The 22,599-nt window shown below is 41.3% G+C and overlaps 1 protein-coding gene across 1 annotated transcript; it reads left to right on the top strand.

The window, feature by feature from the left end:
* Positions 1-12,505: 12,505 nt before the first annotated feature.
* Positions 12,506-22,375, top strand: cacng8b (calcium channel, voltage-dependent, gamma subunit 8b). Its single transcript, XM_042490240.1, has 5 exons — positions 12,506-12,565; positions 13,850-14,074; positions 18,797-18,880; positions 20,830-20,970; positions 21,285-22,375. The coding sequence occupies exons 2-5, from the start codon at positions 13,852-13,854 to the stop codon at positions 22,079-22,081; spliced, it is 1,245 nt and encodes a 414-aa protein (XP_042346174.1). The 5' UTR covers positions 12,506-12,565; positions 13,850-13,851; the 3' UTR covers positions 22,082-22,375.
* Positions 22,376-22,599: the final 224 nt, after the last annotated feature.

Raw genomic sequence — 22,599 nt, 5'->3', positions numbered from 1 at the left:
AATCTGATCTCTCTCTCTGTGTGTGTGTGTGTGTGTGTGTGTGTTTGTGTATGTGCGTGCATGCATATAGGCCTTTTGCTACTTCTGCTATACACACACACACATATATATATATTTATATAGTATATATGTAATTAGTGTTTGTTTGTTTGTTTGTTTGTTTGAGGTCATAAAAGAAAGAAATGATTAAGAACAATAGGTCTCTATTCATGGAATCAAATGTAAAACAAACAAAACAACCAAACAGACAAACCTAAAATCCATGGAGTAAAACTGAACAAAAAGTGTGAGTCAGAGTCAGAGTGTGAACTGTGCGGAGATGAACTCCAGGTGTTATTGTGTTGGTTGTTTCTTAGGCTGTCACGTGCACTGACATATCGTGGTACTTTTGGCGCTGACACAAAGTAGATGTTGCATTTTTAATCTGATAAGAGTGTATCAAAATCTTGGACTTTAAATTTAGGCCTAATTCTCTCTCTCTCTCTCTCTCTCTCTCTCTCTCTCTCTCTCTCTCTTTCTCTGCAGGGCTGCGCTCGTGCTGCATTTCCCAGAACTACCAGCGCGGTCATCATCATCATCATCACCACAGAGGAAAAGTGTCCCACAGGCGCTTCATCGAGTCGCTCTCCAGTAAAACAAAAACCCATCAATAACACACACACACACACACACACACACACACACACACGCACACACACACACACACACACACATAACCTGGTCATCGCTAGTAGGCTACTTACAAACGCACAGCCATGCGCGCGTGGCACACGCTCCAATAAGCACATCCAGATCTCTCAATATGAGAGAGAAGAGAGAGAGAGGAGGGAGGGGAGGTGATGGGGGGCTTTAAAAACATCGCCGTGTTCTTGTAACGCAACATACTGTCGTTGCTGTCGTCTTGTGTCGATTCTGACATTATCCGTCATCGTCCACATCACTGAGGAGTTTTGTTGGGATGCGACAAGTTCCTTGCGTCGGGTTCAGTGTGGGAGAAATAGATAGAGGAGCAGACAGGCAGGCAGGAGAGCGCTCGTCCAACCGGAGGGGAGGGGGAGACGCATTCTCCCCGAGTACACACAAGCAGCGGCCACATCCACTGTAGACAAATCCGTGTTCAGTGACGTGTTTTGTATTAGCCTTTTTTTTTTAATGCAACCCTTTCCCGTCACTGGCTGATTCAAATTTAATCAGGAATTGCAGTCCCTCGCGTGCTTCTTATTTCATCAAGTCTATTCATCCTTTTTCCTATTTATTTATTTTTTTGCCTCGATAGACTCGTTATTCAGCCCATCCACCGTCCACCCCCTGTCTTCTTTTCCCTCCATCTCCTCGCTGGGAGTGCGACGCGCTGCGAATATCTGAAAATAAAAAAAAAAAAAATCCTGCAGGTAAGATCTCTACAAGCTTCTTTATATGATTATAATCTCAATGTGTTATTGTTGTTTTCACTTTGCAGCTCCATGGACACACTGCTCATTTAGTGTAATTTACACGCCACATTGATTTGTTTCACGTTGCCTGCAACTTAGCCCACTCCTGACAGTGTAGACTACGGAATTTACAGGAAAAAAATAATGATAATAATTCTCAGACTTGTGCCACTTCTCTGATTAAATGCTGAATGATAATTTTCCCACCTATTTCCGCGGGCCTATAATTAGCGGCGGCAACGTCTATTATGCAAATGAAACCCTTATAATAGCTCGTTTGAAGCTCTCCCTGCATCCGCACCGCAGGTGTGCACGGGGACTAAAATATCTGTAGTGTGCGCTGAAACGGTCGCACAATCAGGAGTGATTTCTGCGGATTTGTGTTTGTAATGTGTGATTTTTGTCCCAGTCCACTGAGTTTTCTCTGTACCGGCCGCTTGATGCTAGGCGTCCATTTTCCACCGTGTAGCCTTTGCAGGCAGCAGGGTGATGTGTGTAGCCTACTCTATTAATGAATGCACCGCAGTCCGCATCACTATACTTGAGCTTTGCACGCTCTCTGCTCCGAGCTTGTAGCCTGTGTGTTTGAGCAGTGGTCTGCACAGCTTCTGCTGCTGGACTCCTCGCAGCGCAGGGCCAACATCTTAGCTTCGTGTTGGACCTGGGCCACATCATGTTATCTGATGCGTTATGAGATTCATTCTCCTCACAGCCCACTGTCTGCTCTCTCTGTGCTCTGACAGATCCAGAGGTAAAGGGCACCAAACATCTGGCACCCTATCAATCATTCATTTTTCATCACAGCTCAGATCTGGGTTAAAGGTGGGATGAAATATCTTCTGATTTGGGGATGCTCTAGTAGTGTGCACTGCAGCATTCAGGAGTCACCGTGCACTGACAGAAAAACAAGGTAGTGACTGAGTTATATCTGTCCTTACTGAGGCTGCAGCTCATGACAGGCACAACTCTGAGTGATTATCATCGTCTGATGTGAAATCACCAAATGTGGTCACCTGCAGTTATCTCACATGCTTTCCCATCTGAGCCGAGCTTCTGATTTAGGTGCTGCATCTCTTCAGTATGGGGACTGACCCTTTCCTTTTTACAGCAGCACAAGTGTCCATCAGCAGCACCTGCTCTTTTAGGGTTGTGGTGCAGATCCGACTTTTGTCCATGTGGGCAGTTTTTACATTTAAATTATTCCACTTGCCTGTAAAGAGCTGGTGCCACTATGTGGGTGGTGATTGGTATTTAAATAGTATTTTCTGTTGATTTCATTATAATTACATGCACTTAGTAAATTGTGGATTGGAACCTTAAAGGTAGAGTCTGCGATTTTGGAGAAAGATTGCTGATTCTCGAAACCCAAGCAAAGACACCCCTCCCGTCAATGCTCCTTCAGTGGCTCTAGTAATATCTCTGATGTTATTTAAGTTTCATTACTATCATGATGTAACTGGTGCACCTCTTTGGTGAGGATGCGGAACAGGCAGACTTGTCAACATTGTGTTGTGTTGCTCAGTGTGAAAACCATGGACTACACCTGCAATTGCATTATTAAATAACTGCCTTTCTGTGCAACTCAGTAGACGCATCGTGAAACATGGAGATAATATAAATAATTTGAACTCAGATTGGAAAAGATATGGCAGTATTTCGACTTTTCATGACAGTTTACATAAAAAGTTTAATGCTTGCTGACTGTTGCACCTTAAAAGTCCAGTGTGTCAGATTTTAATCGTTTATTGGAAAAAATGCAAAGTAATATACGTTTGTTTTCTTTAGTGTATAAAAAATTCTTATAAAATAAGAATTATCATGTTTTAGTTGCCTTAGAATAAGACATTTATACTCACATATGGAGCAGGTCCTCGTTTATGGAGTTCACCATGTAGCACCGCCATGTTTCTACAGTGGCCCAGAACGGACAAACCAAACTCTGGGTCTCGATATTTTTGTTTTGATGTGGGCCACTGTAGTTAGCAGACCCTCCACGACGAGAAAAAAAAAAGATTTCTCATGTGCAACAGCTTTATTTAGTGTTTTTATAGGTTTAAATACCTGTTCTGTTTGTTTTGGAGAGGAAAAGACCTCTGCAGATAATTCGGCTTCAGGTAAAACCCTCATGCTTGTCACGTAGGAGAAGTTTCAGCTGCACTCTGCAATCTTCACCACTAAATCCCCCTAAATCCTTCACACTGCTCCTTTAAAGGCCATGTTTGCAACTTATGTGCAGCAATACATCAAACACGTTCCAAACAGTGACGAGAAAGTGTAATTTTTTGCACCATGGTGCTGTCATTCACCGCCTGCCTCTCCATCAACTCTCAGATCTTTGATTGGTGTGGTTGGTCCTGCTGTCTGTGGGTCACACCCCCTCAGCCCCGCCGCCTCTCACATGGTAAACACCGTCTGTAGTACGTGGGGTATGTGTGTGTGGCCTTGATGATTGCCTCTGTGCATTTTGGATTACTTTCAAAACCCCTCAACCGCCAAAGATCTGCTGTTTACGCTGTAAGGTGACTCATTGCAGTCAATACTGGTGCGTAGCCCACACAGGCTGTGGTTGTTTTTTAATGCCGGCCAAATCATAATCATCTATTGCACGAACGGCCCAGAACAATCGGAAAGAGTGTCTGCAACTTCTGAATCTTTCTGCTTGTTTTGTCTCGCTATTTTTCCCGTATTTCATAGCTGGTTGGCCGTTAGCCGTTCATATCCCTCTCACTCTCTGTTCCTCCCTCTGAGGAGAAGCGATTCTGCAACCATCATCACATCTGTCATGTAGCTATTGTTCAGAGGATCAATGCCTTTGCTGCAATTTTCTTGATGGTCTACAGGCTTCACAATGTTCCCTCCTCTCTTCAGGGAGCTGAGGAGGAAACCCTGCATTGTGCAAGAGGAACAGATAGCTCAATTTAAATATGATGTCAGTGTCCCAGAACAGCTCTAATTATCAAAAACAACTGTTCAATCACATAAATGAGTAACCTCTGTTCCTGCACCAATGTCAGTAAAACAAACGCCTGCCTATTTGGTAAGTCGAGTAAATTTGAACTGATAAGAGTGCAAATTAGACACGGGCGTCATGTATTTGCTGATTCAGTACACAACCTTGCTTATAATTCCAGTGAGCAGAGGCTTTTATCCAAGGCTTTCTAATTGACTCCTGTCTCCATGGCTGTGACCCATGCATCAATTAACCTCCAGCTTTGGTGTTTTTAAGTGCTTCGCTCAAGTTAGTGCAGCCTGTGAGAGCTGGGTTCTAAGAGCATGTGATTGAACCACATAGTATCAGTGATTGTAGACAACCCGTCTGTGCAGAAGCATGCAGTGTAAACAAACAGCAGAGACACAGTGTTGGCATGTCTGACAGGCTAGCGTGCTCAATGGACTGTAGATACACAACATGGGACCTGTGACCAAAGCCTCCTCACTCATTACAACAGGCTGTAGGTGTGTGCAAACACTGTATACAGTACGGCACGGATACTTTACTTGCTTTACCTGAGGTCTACTTTTTTAAAATGACAGGAAGCCAGGGGTCAGTTTATAAACAAATAATAATAATTACAATATATATAGTTAACCTGGACCTGCCGGGGGTCCTGGTGATCGTTCTCCGGCACCTTTTCTGATTATCAGACTCTATTTTGATGCTTTAAAATGCATTCTGGCACCATAAAAGTATGCCGCACAAACAAGTTTCCTGTATGAATCAATTAAATTTCATTGTGAATTAGAAAAAGTTGGCAGTCCACCCAGCACTGCTGTTTGAGTATCAGTGCCATACAGTTTATCAAAAAAACAAACAAAACAAAAAGTTAATCAGACAGTTTCTTTAGCCTTTAACAGTGTCAAGGATTTATGCCAAACATTCATTCTTTCATATTATCAATTGATAAAAATGTTCTCAATTATGATAATTATCCGTTTTTGTCAGTTTTATATCATTAACATTTTTAATATGTTTGGGTTTTGGACTGTTACAAACACCACCTTGAACTATATTTCTGAATTTTATGACATCCTACAGACTAAATTATTGATTATTAATTAAACTAAACATTAGCTGTAGCTTGTAAAACAATATTGATTTATCAGTAGCTCATATATTGAATCTGGATATTTGAAATGGTTTCAGTACTCATTTTCCATGGTATCAATACAACAATACCAGCTGCGCTTTCATGCTCTCTCTGTTTGTTTACTACAGTCATTGCCCTGTTCCCTGCTACTAAATAAGAAAAGAAAAGTCCTAATTATCATGTCATACTCTTGTAATCTTTATCTTTTAACATAAATTTGAAATTGTATGCCTTCAGTCGCAATGGCAATCTATACAGCAGATTTCATGACACGTATACTCAAAGTGCTTTAGATTTAAAGACAAGAACAGAAAATTTATGTATATAAGGCCCATAAACATACATACGAATACAGTATGAGCATGAGTCATCATCATAATAATACAGAGGACACAAAAACATCAACACAATCTTAACAAAACCCCTATGCTACAAAACAACAACAAAAAAATGTCCGTGTCAATTTTCCTCTTTAGTATCAAAAATGGTATATTATCAACGTTAGAAATTCCAGTGTTGTGACAACACTAGATGAAGCCGTTTTGTCTGCATTAAGAGCAATTCTTTGAGCAGCTTTGATTTCTGCAGATATTCAGTTCTCTTCCTACTTAATGTCTTCCCCCTCTGCTGCACGTATATGGCAGGATAATAAATCAACAGCACGCTTCTTTCTGTATAAAAAAGCATGAACTCTAAGAGCCATCTTGAGTTTGACCTGCTGTCACTTTACTCAGCATCTTTATGCATGTGCATGGTTGCACATGCGCATGTGTTTAAGCATATGTTCATGGGTTCATGAGCGTCAGGTCATCCAGAGACACTTTATTTTGGGAGCCTCTTAGACCAAGGTGTTACTGTCACTGCCTCCTCAGGCTGTTCTGCTCAGACAGGCAGAGACTTGGTCACATGCAGTCTTGAGGATCGTGGTGGACTCTTCACATGGGCTTAATGGCAATTCTGCAATGCTTTGAAGTGTCTTTTAAAGATGACCTATTTTATCATTTTATTGTCATCATTTTGACAGTCGTGGGGGTTTGAGGCTGCATATGTGCTTGCATGCCAAGGGTTTGTTTGCGTGTTGATCTTTTGCTGTGCACCTGCGTGTGTGTCTGTGCTGGCATGCATGTGAGTGCGTGGAGATGTAAATGTGTGTGTGTGTGTGTTAGCCAGCTGTGGGATCTCAGCAATGAGCTCAGGTGTGTAGCTTTTTCTCATGATTAAGGGGAGAAATCATCTCCAAGAGTCACCGCTCTGAATATTTAGGCATGTTTGCATCAAGCGCTCAGAATAGAATACGCTGCTTGTATTTTCAGAGCTGTCATCATAAGTAGGCCTAGTGCGTTTTTTTTTTTCTCTTGGTCAAGCAATCAGTGTTAGCTTATGTCATTTTCACTAACTACATTCTGCAGATTTCCTCTCCTGGACATGCAGCAGTCAAAGCAGTGTGACTCGTTGTTGAATCAGTGTTGCTTATTTACATTAAAAATACTCTCACATGCCCACACAGTATCATTGCCTTTCACATGTGTGTAAAAAAATATTACAGATGTCATCATTTATTCAACAAGCAGTTTGGTAGTTGATTTATGCAATGAATAACTAATTTGTAGCAGCTGCTACAAATGTCAAATCTCCTGTGTGATTTATGGCTGCATTATCGGAGCCGCAACTCATTGAGTGTGCTTATATTTTATACGAGGTATTCTGTCATGCTGGGAATGAGTCACACAGGTAGATCTGATTAAATCTGAAGTTTCCTGACAAGTGAGTGCCTGGTTCCATAATGATCCCTGTAGCAGCTAGCTCCCAAAGCTAAGGCCTTGGCCTTTGTTGCTGCAGCACATCCTGCTGATGCTAATAGGCCTCTGGCTGGCCCAGAGTCCTCTGAGTGTTGCAAACATACTATAAAAGCATCACGCTAAGAGTTAGTTAGCTCTGGGGAGCTCAGAATTATGGGAAGGCATACATCCTGGTATTTTTTAAATCAACCCATATTCTTAATCTGACATTTCCCACCAATTTTTACCTGTTCTGTCAAATCTGTTGCCATTAGGGACTGTTTTAAAACGATGAGGGAGGCCGAACCTTATGTTTCACTTTGTAAAGAATACTCATGGCTGACAGCTTTTTTTAAAAGCAGAATTTGAAATCAATGCAGCAGAGCCAGATATCCTCCTTTTTATTCCACATGGTCTTCATCCTTGTCAAAGCCTGGCACCTATATTACCAACCTGCTCTCATTCCGAACTCGTCAAATAGTGCCGCTCTGTCAGAGCTTTTGGCGCAAGTGTGCAATGCCAAAAGTCCTCTTTTGTGTGCACATGATATACCACTGGATGGTGTCACCTAAGAACGTGATAGAACCGCTCACAGTGGTATGCCAGCCAGACAGCACCTGCCGCACCTGCCCGATACGTGCATAGGCGGAAAGAAATGCATCAACGACAACAGGTCTAAATGCTGCTGGTAATGGCGAAATATATGGGAAGTAAGGGTGCTTATAGGACGGGTGGGAAGGGAGGTGGATGGGTCCCACAAACAAGACTTTGATGCAGGACTCCGGTGTTCACTTCCCGTTTGAATGTAATGGGTTTTTTCAACACCTTTCCATGTGCCTCCTTCCCCTAATCCTAACCATCTGTGACTTTGTCGCCTAAACCTTATCATCTGTGCTGTCGTTGCATGTGCTCTTGTTGCCTTTACAAAACCACCTCCCACCATGTGCATTTGTTGACAACCTGGTAGTGGCATCCTGGAGTGTAAACAACAGATGCACAAGGAGACCAGACTCATACTATATGGGCGCAGTCCACTGACAAAGCTGCAACATGTGACAAGTAGGGATAAGCACATGTTGCAAATACTGCTGCTTTGTTTTTGGACCTACATGTCAAAATATGACGCAATAGGTACCTTCCCGTGTCACTTTTTTACATTCACGGACAGCATCTCAATTTACACCTGTTAAATGTATTGTGCCTTTAAAAATGCATCTCCGTTTTCAAAGAAAATATTTAGTTTCTGCTTGTTACATCCAGTCTTTTTTAAAATAAACCGTAAAAAAAACATTGTTTTTATTTTTACTTCCTGCAGTTTAACCAACAAAAGTACGTGGTTAGGTTTTGAAACAATATATGATAGTTTGATTTAAAATGAGCACGGTTGGTAGTAACATAATGTCACGTCATGTGAGTGTAGCATGCTACATATGAGCACACTACGGTGACTTTTGGTTTTAAATGGGAAACCAACAGTGGGCTTGCAGGTGAAAGTCCAGTGTTTGTTTGACCCACAAAGCAGCTTGATGGCTGACTGGTTAGAGATTCTGGTGCAATTAAGTTGCCACAATGTATTTAAGAAAGCAGTTTAATACCATACAAACAGGATTTCTTTAGGAGACAGGATTGCTTCTGCATATGATGTAACCATTAGCCATATTTTAAAAGAAGGCTGCAATAAAGTATGAGATTTGGATACTAAAAAAGCCACACTACTTTACCTTGAGCCAAAAGAAAAATGACGATACCCTTCCCCTCTTTTTGGACCCTCTCTCCCCACTACTAACTTTTGTACAGTCCCCTAGTAGTCTAACTTATTTAGTTAAACTCACACACTTTCTTTTTTTCCTGCCCTCTTGTTCTTTCACGCTCTCTTGCTTTCATTCCCCTCGTTCCCCTCTTTCTTAATTATTGGTGGAAAATAGAAATTACAGATAATTAAATGACAATTATGATCTCCTACACAGGGGAGTTTTTGCTAAGGGGAATAACTTGGTAGGTTATTCTTAAGGTCATCCATTAAGTACTGGAGTCAAAGACCACACACACACACACACACACACACTAGATTTTGTGCTTTTAGGCCTTTGAGATAGTGTAATCCCTTCAGGACATGTATTTTCCTCAGGGAGAGACAGTATGTTGATAGGGTTGGAAGGTCATACTACACACACGCACGTACCCACGCACGCACATATGCACGCGCGCACGTTCATATTCACTTGTTTGCACATATGAACCCCCTGTGATGGTGTCATTTGACAGTTTACATAATAAGGAGCCTGAACGCAGAGATACGAGGCTAACTGTCTAACTGAGGGGAGCTGAGGGGAACATTACTGGGATTCAATAAGATTGGACTAGACCCATCCTCAGATGCACTGGAGAGGAAATGTGCACACACACACACACACACACACACACACACACACACACACACACGCACACACACACACACACAAACTCTTAAAACACACACAACACACCGTCTCTCCTTCCATCTCTCCTTCTGTCTCTAAGGCAGCTCTGTTTTGGGTCTCACAATGCAAACAGGATGTAACCTATTTTGATCACGGTGCCATATTGCATCATCAAATATTAACAGACTTGACTGCACTGCATTATGTCTGCTAATAATGTTTGTTGAATAATGTGTGCCGCTTCATTGTAGCCCCATATTTTGCCTTAATTCATAAAAAAAAAAAAAAAAAAAAAGACGACGGAACGATTACGATTCAGTCACTGATGCTTTGTCTTTATTCATGTGAGTTTGTGAGCGCACGTGCTTGTGTGTGTGTTTGTGTGTGTGTGTGTGTGTCTGTCCGGGAGCATCTGTGTCACTGTGGTCACACACAAATCTATTGATAGAGCATTAGCGCACTGGTCTGTCTGTGCGTCTGTCTGGGTCTCACAGTCAACACTAGTGATTTGAAATATCCCCTCTCATTTCTGCCTCTTTTCTTTCCCATCTCTGTTCTCTCTCTCCTCTCTGCCCTCTCTCAGCTTTGCTCTCTCTGCCTCTTTCTCCCTCTATCTCTTGCCTGCCCCTCTCCCCCCCTCCTCGCTCTATGCTGATCCAGACTTTGGAATTCAATGTTGCTATGGTAACAATGTCGGGTTGGTCCTCTCTGCCTCCCCCTCTTGCTCCTCTTATTCAGGCTAGATGCAGTACAACTCGCTCTGGAGTCGTTCTGTCTTTAGCCTGTAATGCTGTCACTTATAATTACTCTAATCTGTATTAGCATCTTTCCAATATGATCCTACAACATTTCAATAAAGCATCTGTAGTGCAGAATGTAGAGCTGATGGGTTGATTAGTCAATCAGCAGAAAATTAATCTGCAACAGCCCTGTTAGCAGCTCTATGAGGCTGTGGTTAGGTGCATTTGTGCTTTGAGTAATGTAAACGTGCTAACATGCTCACAATAATGGTGATAACACTCTGATTTTAGGCATTTTTGCCACGTCCACCATTTTTGTTTAGTGTGTTAGCATGCTAACATTGGCTAATTAGTAGGCTGATGGGAATGTCGTTAATTTTGCAGATACAGAGTGCCCCAGCAATGACGTTTTTCTTTTGGCCCACCCGGAAGCTAATGTCTCCCTGGTTCCCTTGTCAAAATGCCTATGGGATTTTTCGATTGGATTTTGGATTATTAAAAAAAAAGCTTTGTAGTATACAAATGTTACTTGATACTTACATGTTTTGTTCACCAAGATAATATTCACAAATGAACACCATTTGCAGGATTTTCGAAGCCTAAATGTAATTACCAGAGGTAAAAAGCTTTAGTTAGCCTAAAACGAACTACACTACAGTTGTGCTGCTCTAAAGCTGTGTACGGTGCAGCTCGATATGACGACTTTCTGCAGTCTCAGTTTGCCACTTTCTTTGTTGTAAGACACATAAAGGCTTCAAAATTTGCAGGTGGGGTATTTACTGACATGTCGTAGAACAAAACCTGAAAGTTTCTGCAGCTTGTGTGAACCACAGACCTTATTTCAAGCTTCTAACCAAAAACACTTTCAAAAAACCAACTGAGTTTGAGACGAGGGAACCGGAGGTACTGAAATGCCAATGAATTACCGGGTTGCTTTGATACAACATTTAAAGCATTAATATAGCAAAAAGCAACTATTTTCTATGTAAAATGTAGTGGGGTAATGGTGTCCTGAGCAGAGAATGAAGTCATGTTACTGCTGTGTGTGTGTGATGTAATCCGAGCTACTTTGTGGTTTGCAAGTTGGTCCAACAGCACATGCACGTTAGTGCATGTGTGATATCAGGAGGGCATCATCCCAGAACTGTAGCTCCGTACCTTATGTAGTGGCTTGTTCAGCCACCTCTATGTTGAAAACCATTTTCAGACAACCCACCGGCTCTGAATTTGCATAGAATCCTGTTGGACTTTTTTCTTTTAGATTCTTTTTTGGGCTTTTTGCCTTTATTGAAAGGACAGGTTAAGCGTGAAAAGGGGAGAGAAAAGGGGGTGAGGTGCAGTAAAGGGCCGCAGGCCACAATTAAACCTGCAGCCGCTGCGGCAAGGACACAGCCTCTGTACATGGGGTGTTCGCTCTACCAGGTAAGTTACTGGGCGCCCCCCTCTTTGAACACTAAATCAATCATCAAAGTAGTTGCTGGATACTTTTCTGTTGATTAACCAATTTATAAATTAATTATTTTAGTTTTAAAAGTGCAAGTTAGGGGTGATGATACAATTTTCAAAAAGACGGCCCCTAATCAGCATTCAGTAAAATATGAATCAACAATATGGTGTAAAATAGTCCTCAGTTTACGTGATAAGTTGCAGCTCTGATAGAATGATAATATGTCTAATTATGTAAACTCTTTAGACTAAAAATACTGAACATGTTTTTATGTCATTATGTTTCTTTTCTTTTCATCTGTTCATGGCCTAAATACGACCACACAAGCCAATAAAATGCTGTCCTTTGCTTTATTTTATGTGCTGCAGCAGCAGAGCGGTGACCATGATGCAAGTTTTCTGCTAACAGAGGACGGACGGAGAGCGGGACATCCGTCCACGACACAACCTCCACCGGCAACAGCTTTCCAGTGAGGAAGAAAGGCAGAGAGAGAGCAAGAGAAAGAGGCAAAAAGAGAGAGAACGAGTGCAAGAAGGAGAGAGGGTAGCGGGTGAAAACAGTCGATGGATGCTGTCCGGATTGAGGGGACAGCACGTTCTTCACTGACGAGGAAAAGAAAGATTTCAAAATTGAGTCGAAGGATAGAAACTCGCCGTCAGGTAAGTCTTGGCTGGTTGCTTTGGTCTTTTCTGGTTTCTGTCAGAATCAGTGTTATTGGGGTGAAGAGAGAAACTTTGGTGTCAGTGGTGGAATGTAACTAGGTATATTTACTCAAGTACTGTACTTAAGAAGATACTTGTACTTTACTTGATTTTCATGTTACTTACATTTTTACCTCCACTACATTTCAGGGAGAAATATTGTACTTTTTACTTCACTACATTTATCTCACAGCGTTAGTTACTTAACAAATCAAGATTTCTGCTTAAAAAGAGTTTATTATATATGATATTTATTATAAATTAAATTACTATACAATTTATACAAGTACTGCTTCAACAATTTGTTGATTTATCAGTCAGGCAAATGATTGAAAATTAATTGCCAAGTATTTTGATAAACCTTTAAATAATTTTTTTTAAACATTTTTTTGGAGTTTTGGAAGGTGTGATTTTCAATTTGTGTATAATTTTGAGTTTCTTGGATGTTTTTTTTCTCTTTATGTTTTTCCTCCTACTTTAAAAAAAAATAGTTTTTTTTTCTTCTTTATCCATTTATTTATTTTTTGGGGGTAAGATTTTTCTGCATTGGGTACTTGCTTCATACTTTAAGTACATTTTCCTGATTATACTTATACTTACTGACCATATTCAATGCAGGACTTTTACTTTAGTACAAGAGTATTTTCACAGCATGGTATTAGTAATTTCTCTTAAGTAAAGGAACTGAATACTTCGTCCGCCACTGAACACAGTAGAAAATATCTGCAGTAGCTATTATAGGTCACTGAGGCAACTTCACTGTATGCACGGGAAAATGTGGCAAGCTGTGTGATATTTGTTTAATTTCCTTCCTGACTGTAACAAGTACAAGGTGAGTTCATGTTATAGATCTGCTGTGTGCGTGTGCTTGTTTGTGTATTCATCTCCAGTCCTGCTGATTCTGAGGGTGGAAATGGTGTCAGGGTCATGAATATGGAGTACACTGAGATTGGGAGGGTGTGATCTGTTGTGTTTCACATCAATTCTGTCTTGTTAAGCGAAGTCAGCAGAGTCATCCAACTCTCCTCCAAGGACACATCATAGAGCCACTTATACACCTCCCACATCCGCCTCCTCCTCTTTCCTCATCGCCTCCCCCACTGCCTTTCACCTCCTCTTGCCCCTCATCATCTCACCTGAATGTTCGCCATCTTTTTCAATGAACTGCACTTTGTGTGATTGTAAACACCCTTGCATCCTTTCTAGTTATCTAACGCTTCCTCCTATCTTCTCTCTCTGAAGGCATGGTGTGTGAGAAGGGGATCCAGATCCTCCTCACCACCGTGGGGGCATTCGCTGCCTTCGGCCTGATGACGGTGGCAATAGGGACGGACTACTGGCTGTACTCCCGTGCCCTCATCTGCAACAGCACAGCCAACGTTACCCAGGATGACCCCCATAACAAGGACAAGAAGGATCCCGGGGCGCTCACCCACTCTGGACTGTGGAGGATATGCTGCCTGGAAGGTAAAGAGGAAGATGTGGGCGACATTTCGGGTCTATGGGTGGGATTTGGACTGAAGGGGATGCACGCGGGAATAAGTTTGCGTTGGTTGAGGCTGTTGTTTTCAGTGGAAAGTGCACAGAAAGCTGATACATGGCAGCACAGCTCTGGTTACTTTCTAGCCATTTATTTGCTTTCTTGTTTAGAGTTAGATGAGAAGTTTGGTACCCTATGTGAAGTTACAACAGGTTCTCATCCCATCTCGTCAAATACTACCAATTTGTCAGCGGACCTACTTGTCTTAATATGATACTTGGACGTTTAGGAACGTTTACGCTTGTACATGCATCGTTGTCTTTTCAAAAAACACTTTGAAATTTACAATTTCTGCTCGTTACATGCACGTATCTGTTTCAAAATAAACTTACAATGTAGGTGAAACACTGTTAGGTTTACTTCCTTCGGTTTGGACATCAAAGTCGATGTTTAGGTTTAGGCAGCCAAAGCGTATAGTTAGCTTTAGAAAAAAACGTAATGGTTTGGTCTAAAACCCACATAGGAAATGAACAGTTGGCTCCTGGGTTTAAGTCCCGAGTTTGTTTTACCCACCTAACTCCCCTTTTAGTCTTCCTATTCGGATTTTCTTGTTCACTGTGTTGCTGGTGGCATTCAAACTGATGCTGCCTGGCGCGAATCACACTGCTGCGAAAGGTGCCTCTGTGCGTCTGTATTTGACACAGACATCCACTGACAATGTGGCGGTATTTGACCATTTGGATTATTCCCCGCTGCCTCTTTGCATCAGGTTTGGATGCCAACATCAGTGATTAAGCGCCGGTATTTTGTAGTTGGGAGCCAGTTAGGGCTGGAAGTTAAGCCAGCAGCCAGTTAACTAACAGATTTGGAGGAAACAACTAACCTGGCTCTCTCCTGTCACAAAATCAACCAACCAGCACCTCTTAAGTTCGCTAATCAACATGTTACGAAACAGGTCTACCTGAAACTGAGGGAGACACCACTGTAGTTGTAGCATCAGATTAAAGACACTCACCGTGCTGCCTGACAGCGTCAGCGTTAAACTCATTTTAATGCAAGGTGTAAAGGGGGTCAATCTTCTCTCTAACTCTCGGTGAGAAAGCAAACAAGTTTTCCAGAATGTCAGACTACCCCTTTAACTCGTCGCTCTGGTTAAATAATCCGATGTCAAGTAAGAGGGAATATGTAATTTTAGCCATTTTTTTCTGCAAAACTACTGAGATCCATTAATGTAGAGATTTCTGTATTTAGACTTTGTTGTAATCACAAACCCGTCTTTCTGCCTCCGCTGTGATTTGACTATTTAACACTTGCCAAATCGAGTGGGTGGCACTGGACGCAGGAGGTAGTGATGTATCCAACTGATCTGAAACTCATTGCAGTGGAAAGAAAATCTCTTGGCTACGTCAACGCTTTTAAGAGGAAACATATTTTCTGTCAGTCACCATGTGTTGTTTTTATTTCATGTGTTTATTCTGCACAGCGGGATCAGTGTAAACATTTTTCAGCAGCATCCGCCTTTCACTTGACCAGTGGACACTTTGTTTAGAAAGCTGCAGTAATATCAGAAATCATTTTGAGCATCAACACATACTGAACACATTCTATTTGTCAGACTGTACCGCAGCAGCAAGAAAACAAGTTTGCATAATTGCAGTATAATTACATGACGCTGAAGCGTAACCCTCACTCAAAATAATCCATTAATCATTGTGTTTGATTCAGACTGCAGTAATTTAATTCAAGTGCTCAGACAAAAGGCTCACGTTCACCCTGACGCCCATCGACTTCTCGCTCCAAGTGGCGGGAGCTACAGAAACTGGCAGTGGCCATCTCTCAATCTTTAGCTTGTCACTGCAACACAAGCTGCTAATTCATTATACATTACACTGCCTGGCTGACACTCAGCAGCAAAGGCTGGGATGGAGTTAACAGTGGAAGCAGCTCCAGCCAAAGGGGTGGTGTGAGTTAGCGATCTGTGCTCACATACAGACTTCTGTCTCCAGGAAAAACCTCTTGGCTCTGCTTATAAAGCATCCCCGGCCCATCCTGGGCTTGGTCATTGTACAAAGCTAATTTGTCCTCATCTCTAAGCTTCCTGATAGCAAAGCAGCCAATTAGAGATAAGCTCTAGCCCTTGCAGCACTGCTGCAGTGCACCCCCACCCACTCCCTCCGTTGCCTCACTCTTTCAGTTTCTCCACTTGCTATCCCTCCGTCTCACTCCCCAAAACATTGAATTTAATCTTTTACTGGTTTCTCCTCCTCTTCCCCTCCGCACGGTTTCCTCTCTTTCAGTCTTTTCACTCACATTGTGCTGCAGTAAAGCTGACAGTGTCTTGGCTTGGCTTAGAGGTCAAGTATCCTTGATGTCTGTGGAGTATTCAGCCAAGAGAGATGCTCAGTAGTCGTGCAGTGATGCAGTGAGGTGTAGCTGGAGTGGAAATGCAGGACATGCTAGCTCTAAAAGATTTATGCCCGTGGGTGGGTGGCACATTATGCTGTGGATAGAGACGTGTCCTATCCTCCTCTCCAGCCCCTCTGCAGGTTTACTGAAGGTGGGGTTGCACTGAATTAATTGTCACTCATTACTTTCTTTTATTTGTAGGATTTTTTTGTTCATATCTTGTCTGCGCTAGATGTTCATGCAGAGAGTGGGAAAAGAGCTTTTAGGTATTTAGCACCCTCAGACTATAATTCATGATTTTATTTTTTTTTTAACTCTTTTAAATCCATTTTTAAATACCTGGAAACTGATTTTTTGAGGTGTCAATTAAGGGTGTAACAATATATCAGTCTGGATCAGTATATATTGTTCAATGATCAACAATCCAATATTTATCGATACAAAGTGAAAACATCAAGATTTTTATGATACGCCTTTATTTTAATATTCCCATGTCACCATTTCTGTCCGAGCGCACTTAGGATTATTATTGATATTGTCTCATATAGATCACAGGACCCTGTATTAAACTGAATAGAAATTGTACAGTGACAGACTTTTTGATATCACCACATATATCATTGACCAAAGAATTCATATCATATCATATTATGCTGAAACCTGTGATTTTTGAAACTTGGTGCTGGTGCAAATGTGTGTCTTGCAAAGTTTTTCATTGGGATGTTTTATGTTGTCAGTTCCTCTGTTTTGTGTCAGTTTATATGTATTTGTTTTTGCTTTGTGCTGCTGCCTGGTTAGGACTACCTGGAAAAAGAGAGTTTTAATATCACTGGGACTTCCTGGTTAAATAAAGGTTGAATAAATATAAATAAAAGAAATATAGCACATATATAATGACACCCACCACTCTGTCAGCTGAACTTTGGGACACATTCAACAACGCCAAGTGTCAGGTTATACATCAGCTCACTGAAGCGATTATGAACAGGATGTTATTTAATATTCATTATATAAGTGTTATGATGGGTTCGCTTTAGTTAAGTTCACATTTGTAGCATCAGAAGTGGTAGAAGTTTAGCCATTTATCTGACTTGTTGCTAACAGTTTTTACTTTTCTGCTCACTTGCTAACTTTTCACATACTCTCAGTTGTAGCTCATGATGTTCAAGGTAACTTAATATGTGAATAATTTTTTTTTTTCATTTCCAGCTAAAATAATTGTTGGTATTGTACGTTTCTGCAGCCCATGGAAGATTTGCATTTGTACGTTTTTATGTAGCCGATTAATGATACTTAACATTTCTTTACATTTCAACAATGCTATGGCTAAAATGTGGTTAAGTTAAAGTTAAATTAGAATTAAAAAAAATAAATAAAAATCACTTGGTTATGGTTAGGAAAGATCATGTTTTGGCGTAAAATATAGAGTCAAATATAAAATATAGAGTAAAGGGTTACTGTTGCCTTTGACTGATTCTTCATCCTGACTTAATAAATTGTAAAGATAACACAGAAAAAGTCAACAGATATGGCCACTTATACATACTGTGTTGAGGAGCTGGTAGAGATGTAATGTTTTAGGTGCAGTAAGTCATTTTGGGAATCAGTGATCAGTTCTCCAGTGAACCCATGCTTTTAGGAACTGAAGGAAATCTGAAAACTTACACTGATGTCTAAAAACTGTATGTAAGAACATAATCTTAAACAGTCTGTTGAACCTGTTTCTGAGGATAATAACACTGACCCATGTGGGTCGACTGATGTACCTCCGTTTCTTTACAGACCGACCTGTGGAAATATAAGAGCTGTGAGAAAGACACCAGCTCACCCACATCTGTCCGTCTCTCCCTCCGTCTGTGTCTCTTCATTCCATCACCTCCATCCATCTTTCTCACAATCCATCCATCAGCAACAGTGGTGTGTGCTGTCATCATCGTGCGTGCATTCCTCCGTTCGTCTGTCTGTCTACATGCAAGACCCCGGCGGGTAGTTATCTGTCTGCCTGTGTGTCTGCATACTTGTATGTATTTACATGTGTGTGTTTGTGTCCTGCACATGTATGTGATGTTACTAACGTGCATTTAAAAGAACCTTTGTGAGGTTCGTATCAGTATGTTGAAGTTTATCATCCTGCACATATGCTTGGATTCAGAAAAAGACGTTTTCTTTCAAAGATATGAGTGTGTTCAGCTGTCAGTTTGTCCCTCAGGAGGATATTGCTGTTTTCTTTTCTTGAGGTTACAGTTATGAGTTCCTGTCTTTTGTTGTGTCTGGTCACCACTGTTTCTGCTCTCATAACTCAGGAGTAAAGAGAGGAGTGTGTTCTCAGATCAACCACTTCCCAGAAGATGCAGACTTTGACCATGACGGGGCAGAATACGTCCTACGTAAGTCAATACCAGCATTACTACACATGAATGGGAGAAAACAACTTTGTTAAGAATGAGATAGAGAATGAGAATAATGTGTAAAATTACCTGCCATTACTTTTTAACGTGGTGTTTTTACTGCTGATTCCTCAGAAGATTATCTCTGCAAGAAATAAACATGAGATGGGGTGCCCTAGTTCGCACTTGCTGCCCTGCAGTGATATATTTCTGCTCCATGATATGCTACATGTGTGCCCGTGCATACATAAAGAAAAGCTTGTGTTCTGTTTACAATGTTGCAGAGGCATTTTGCTGGCATTTAGGTGGCATTTCCTTTCCCGTGGCCGACTTGTCCTAGATGAGAGAAGAGTGTTAATGTGTGTGTGTGTGTGTGTGTGTGTGTGTGTGTGTGGTTGTGTGTGGCTGTGTGTGGTTGTGTGTGGTTGCGTGTGTGTGTGCATGCGTGCATGGTTGGCAGACCTGCTGAAAACACTGAAGGCTACATGAGAAGTGTTTGATTCAATCATGTGTCCAGGACTGAGTAACTAATTTCCTCACAAGTATTACGTGTATATTTTTAATGCCACAGCCTTGACAATTTTAGTTTTCTCTGTGACCATTATTCTGCATTCTTCCTTTATTGCCCAAACTTGGATTATCGGTTGACAGGTTTTGGGTTTGTTATCTGTTTTACTCTTCTCGACAGTACAGCTCAAGTTTTTGTAAACCTGGAATCCTTCAAATTTCAATCCTGGTTGATTTGGTGATTAAATAAAGTTCTTCAATTCACACTCAGTGAGCCTCTGTGTCAGAAATAGTGCAGTCTTATATTAAGCTGTGAACAGTTTTCACACAATAGTACAGTAGTACTCTAAAGTACAGTAAATGGAGTTGTTTTGGAAAGACCATTGTCTTATTTTGTAGATGAATTTTTGATGAATTATAATGATCAGCAACAAATACGTAGAGTTTCCTGTGATATCTTCATAATAAAAACCACCTGTGTTTTTCAATTGAATCCTTTTAATGTTGACTAAAATCTGTATACCTATAGGTAGCAGTTTGATGTGGCAAATATTTTTCTTTGAAAAAGAGATACAGTATATGCACATTTTGCAGCTTTATGTTTAATGGGATTTTGTTTTGAATAATGAAAGCTCACTGTTGGTTTATGTACAGAATCTGTTTGCCAAGGATAAAGACCAGTGGGCTTACAATATATGGACTAAACTAAATTGCGTGCTTTTACGATGATAAGTACTTGAAATTGTACAGAGAATCCTGTTGCATATCAATTGAGTATTCACAGAGACTAAGATATCTTTTCACATTTGAAATATACAAATTAACCAGTTATCTGGAGAAAGCCCGGGAGAAAATAAATTCATAAATCTGTAAAGGTTTGCTATTTTCTCAGCTAAGAAGTTCATTTGGGATGTTTTTTTTTTTTTTTTTTAATTATTTTAATTTTTGTTTTTCCTTTCCCTTGTGCAAATGTTTTGTTTTGTTTTGTACATGCAAGACCAGAAGATGGTTGTAAAATAAACGTGTCTTGTAATCGGTGTAATGTAAGATGGGCTTTGAGTCTGACATAAAAATAACTGAATAATGCAGGAAAAGTTCTGCTCTGACAGTCAACACCGAGACTGTGACAATGACATAACATTAAAAATAGTAACAGTGGATTACATGTAAACATCGGTAGGTTATGCAGGGAATGCTGCTGGGAATGGCGGACTCCGCCACTAATAATGGCAACCTCTCCACAATACATTTAATGGCTGTTGCTGAAAAAATTACATACACAAAAACTATCAAAAACAGCATGTGATGTCACAAAAAACTGTTATTTATCAAAATGTGAAGACAATTCAGATATTGTCCCAGAAGTACATTGTCATTTCACACATATTTACACTCCTCCTTTATTGATGTTGGTCTTTAACATTACCCTCTCCACTGTTTAGGGGTAGTCAGGGCTTCCAACATCTTCCCGATCCTCAGTGCCATCCTGCTCCTGATGGGAGGGGTTTGTATCGCTGCTAGTCGTTTCTATAAGAGCAAAAGGAACATCATCCTTGGAGCAGGAATTCTCTTTGTGGCTGCAGGTAACTTCTGAATACAGTATGTGCATCTGTGTGTAAACATATGTGCTTTTATGTGTATGACTGGTGAGTTTTGGTCTGGAGAATATTATTTGAACTTACAGTTTGTATGCTTTGTATGGGAGTGTGTAGTTATGTTTAGACTGTTCTTGCAGTATAATAGAGGTTTTTCAATTCAACCTTCATCTTGATAGTTGTCTTAATTGAGACTGTCACAAACCATTATGTCGAACAAATGTGTTTTACTAGTTCTGTAAGTTGGTCTGTCTGAGTTAATTTAGCTCTCTTATAAATACCATATCCCTGTGCTCCCTCAGGTCTAAGTAATATAATTGGTGTGATCGTGTACATCTCGGCCGCACTTGGGGACATCTCTCCTAAGAAGGACGAGGATAAGAAATGGCAGTACTCCTATGGTTGGTCCTTTTACTTTGGAGGCCTGTCCTTCATCATGGCCGAGATGGTGGGGGTACTGGCTGTCAACATTTACATCGAGAAAAACAAGGAGCTGCGCTGTCGCTCGCGCACCGACATTTTCAAGAGCACCACACATGCCATGCTCCGCCTGCCTAGCTACCGCTTCCGCCGCCGCTCCCGCTCTTCTTCCCGCTCCACTGACCCCTCCCGCTCCCGAGACCCCTCGCCCGTAGGAGGAGGCGGGGGAAAGAACTTCGGCCTTCCTCCCTCTGCGCTGCTTTCCCAGGGCCCCATTTCAGTATCCACTTTACCGAACCCCCACTCTCGCTCGCACACGGCCCTGGCTGGAGGTGACATCTCTCTCTACACGTTGTCCCGTGACCCCAAACTGGGGGGTTTGCCGCCCATGTATGGAACGGTGGACAGGGCCACGCTCTACCAGCTCCACAACTGCTTCCCAAAGGATGGAGGGGGAGGGGGGGTGATGATGAGTGGTACACTTCCCTCGCTTAAGTCCCACAACCCTTCAAATTCTTCCAACTCCAATGCACCAATGCCCAACTCGGTGGGCTCTGGCCCTCCGCCCTTCACCTCGTCCACAGTAGACAGGGAGCGAGGGATGGGGACACTGGACAGGCTGAAGGGAGACAGGGAGAGCAACTCTAACACGCTCAATAGGAAGACAACGCCTGTGTAGAGCGAGGGTGTATGACGGGTAGGCGAGAAGGAAGGGAGAGGATGGGTAGTAATGAAAAAAGAAAGATAGAGAGGAGCACTGCGGCTCAACAGGAAATAGAAAGACAGATGAAGCGCTAAATCTCTCCCTCCATGTTCACTGTTATTTAGTCTGCTCAATCTCACTGAGAACAAAAAGAAGATTAGTAATAACAGAGTGATAATAACAACAACAATGAACTCTCACAATAAAACTATTTTGATATTTTAACGTGCTAGAAATGATTTATTTTGTTAATGATCAAACGCAATTAACCTTGGGCTATTATGACAAATGTTTCACATATTTTTTTGTGTGCAATATTCCTGCTAATTAACCAGATCATCATTAATGTAAAATTGTTGTTGTGATTATTCTTAGTGTTATTACAGGCTATTTGCAAAACACTATAGTTTGGAATGAAAATTTTGCGTTCACTCTAATTTCAGATCTCGACGACTTTTACTGTGAATTTCTTCCATGCAGAGCCGCTGGGACTG

This window comes from Plectropomus leopardus, chromosome 7, assembly GCF_008729295.1.
Source record: "Plectropomus leopardus isolate mb chromosome 7, YSFRI_Pleo_2.0, whole genome shotgun sequence".
NCBI lineage: Eukaryota > Metazoa > Chordata > Actinopteri > Perciformes > Serranidae > Plectropomus > Plectropomus leopardus.
Note: the sequence above shows the minus strand (reverse complement) of the source record. Positions and strands in the feature narration are given on the sequence as shown.